Source organism: Sphaeroforma arctica (assembly GCF_001186125.1).
Source record: "Sphaeroforma arctica JP610 unplaced genomic scaffold supercont1.5715, whole genome shotgun sequence".
Classification (NCBI taxonomy): Eukaryota; class Ichthyosporea; order Ichthyophonida; genus Sphaeroforma; species Sphaeroforma arctica.
The window spans coordinates 1-1137 of record NW_014034843.1 but is presented as its reverse complement, the minus strand read 5'-3'; the positions used below and the strand labels follow the sequence as shown (position 1 = coordinate 1137).

The 1137-nt window shown below is 37.5% G+C and overlaps 1 protein-coding gene across 1 annotated transcript; it reads left to right on the top strand.

Moving 5' to 3' along the window:
• Nucleotides 1-420: 420 nt before the first annotated feature.
• On the top strand, nt 421-756 carry SARC_15173 (hypothetical protein; the record flags this gene model as incomplete). The annotated part of the gene is made up of 1 exon (XM_014290702.1): nt 421-756. A coding segment is annotated over exon 1 (273 nt), but the record flags the coding sequence as incomplete, so codon positions are not given.
• Nucleotides 757-1137: the final 381 nt, after the last annotated feature.

Genomic DNA, 1137 nt, shown 5'->3' with positions numbered 1-1137 from the left:
CAATCTTCGCACACGTGTGAACGTCTTGGGGAGTATGTGCATATTTATACATAGACATGGTAAAGTGCAGTATTCTGACCGACGTAAGCTCGTAAATATATAGAACGAGATGATTACTGTGACTCTGTGATTCCACAGGCTATGATACACTGAAGCTATTGATGTAAATTGATAGTACTGTAAATCTGTAGTTTGAGTAGAAAGGCACGCCACCAAACTCTCGAATCCCATTGGACACGCAACTTCGTTGTAAAAATAAATTATTCTTTATTTTTTTGGACTTCTTTTTTTTTCTCCAAACAAAGTTGATTTTGGTTTTATTGTAAAAAAACAACATAAAAAACAACATATTTTATCAGTGCGATCTCATTTTCCTAATATTACAAACATGTGTGTTCGTTTTTCACAGCAGATATCACTCAAACATATACCACACCGTTTTAGCAAGGGCTTACTATACCTTTATTGTGTGGCAAATGCATTATGAATGAACCCAATCAACCTGAGGAATATGATCCCAAAGAAATTTTCAACGGAGAACCCCCGGTAGATACACAGAATGGCCCAATAGATGATACGTTCGGTGCGTCAATACCAGCCATTTCCACGCAGCCGGGGCAGTATATGCAGTACTGTCTGGATTGCGGCCAGGCGGTGCCGTGTATCTTTGGGTGGGTTATATTCTCATACGTATTTATCGCATATATCTACGCGTTGGAAACGAACTTAACTGAGGACGATCCGCTTGGACAGAGAGTAAGTATAGTTGGGCGAGGTACAAGTGTAAAATTGTTCAATTAGATTTTTACAGCATTTCAGGGTTCCCGTATTACGAAAGTTTGTATACTTGCAAATTTCTTTTTATACATCTCCGGCACTCACATATAATTTAACAATCACACTGATATCAGCACAGACGCATACCCTGTCATATGTATACACACAGAATACAGTATATATCTTGTGTATATTTGTATTTGTATACATACACACACATACTTGCACACCAGTACAACACATACACATGTGTATTTCTATTTGTACACACATACAGACACACACGCATATATATATATATATATATATATATATATACTACACACACACACACACACACACACACACACACACACACAC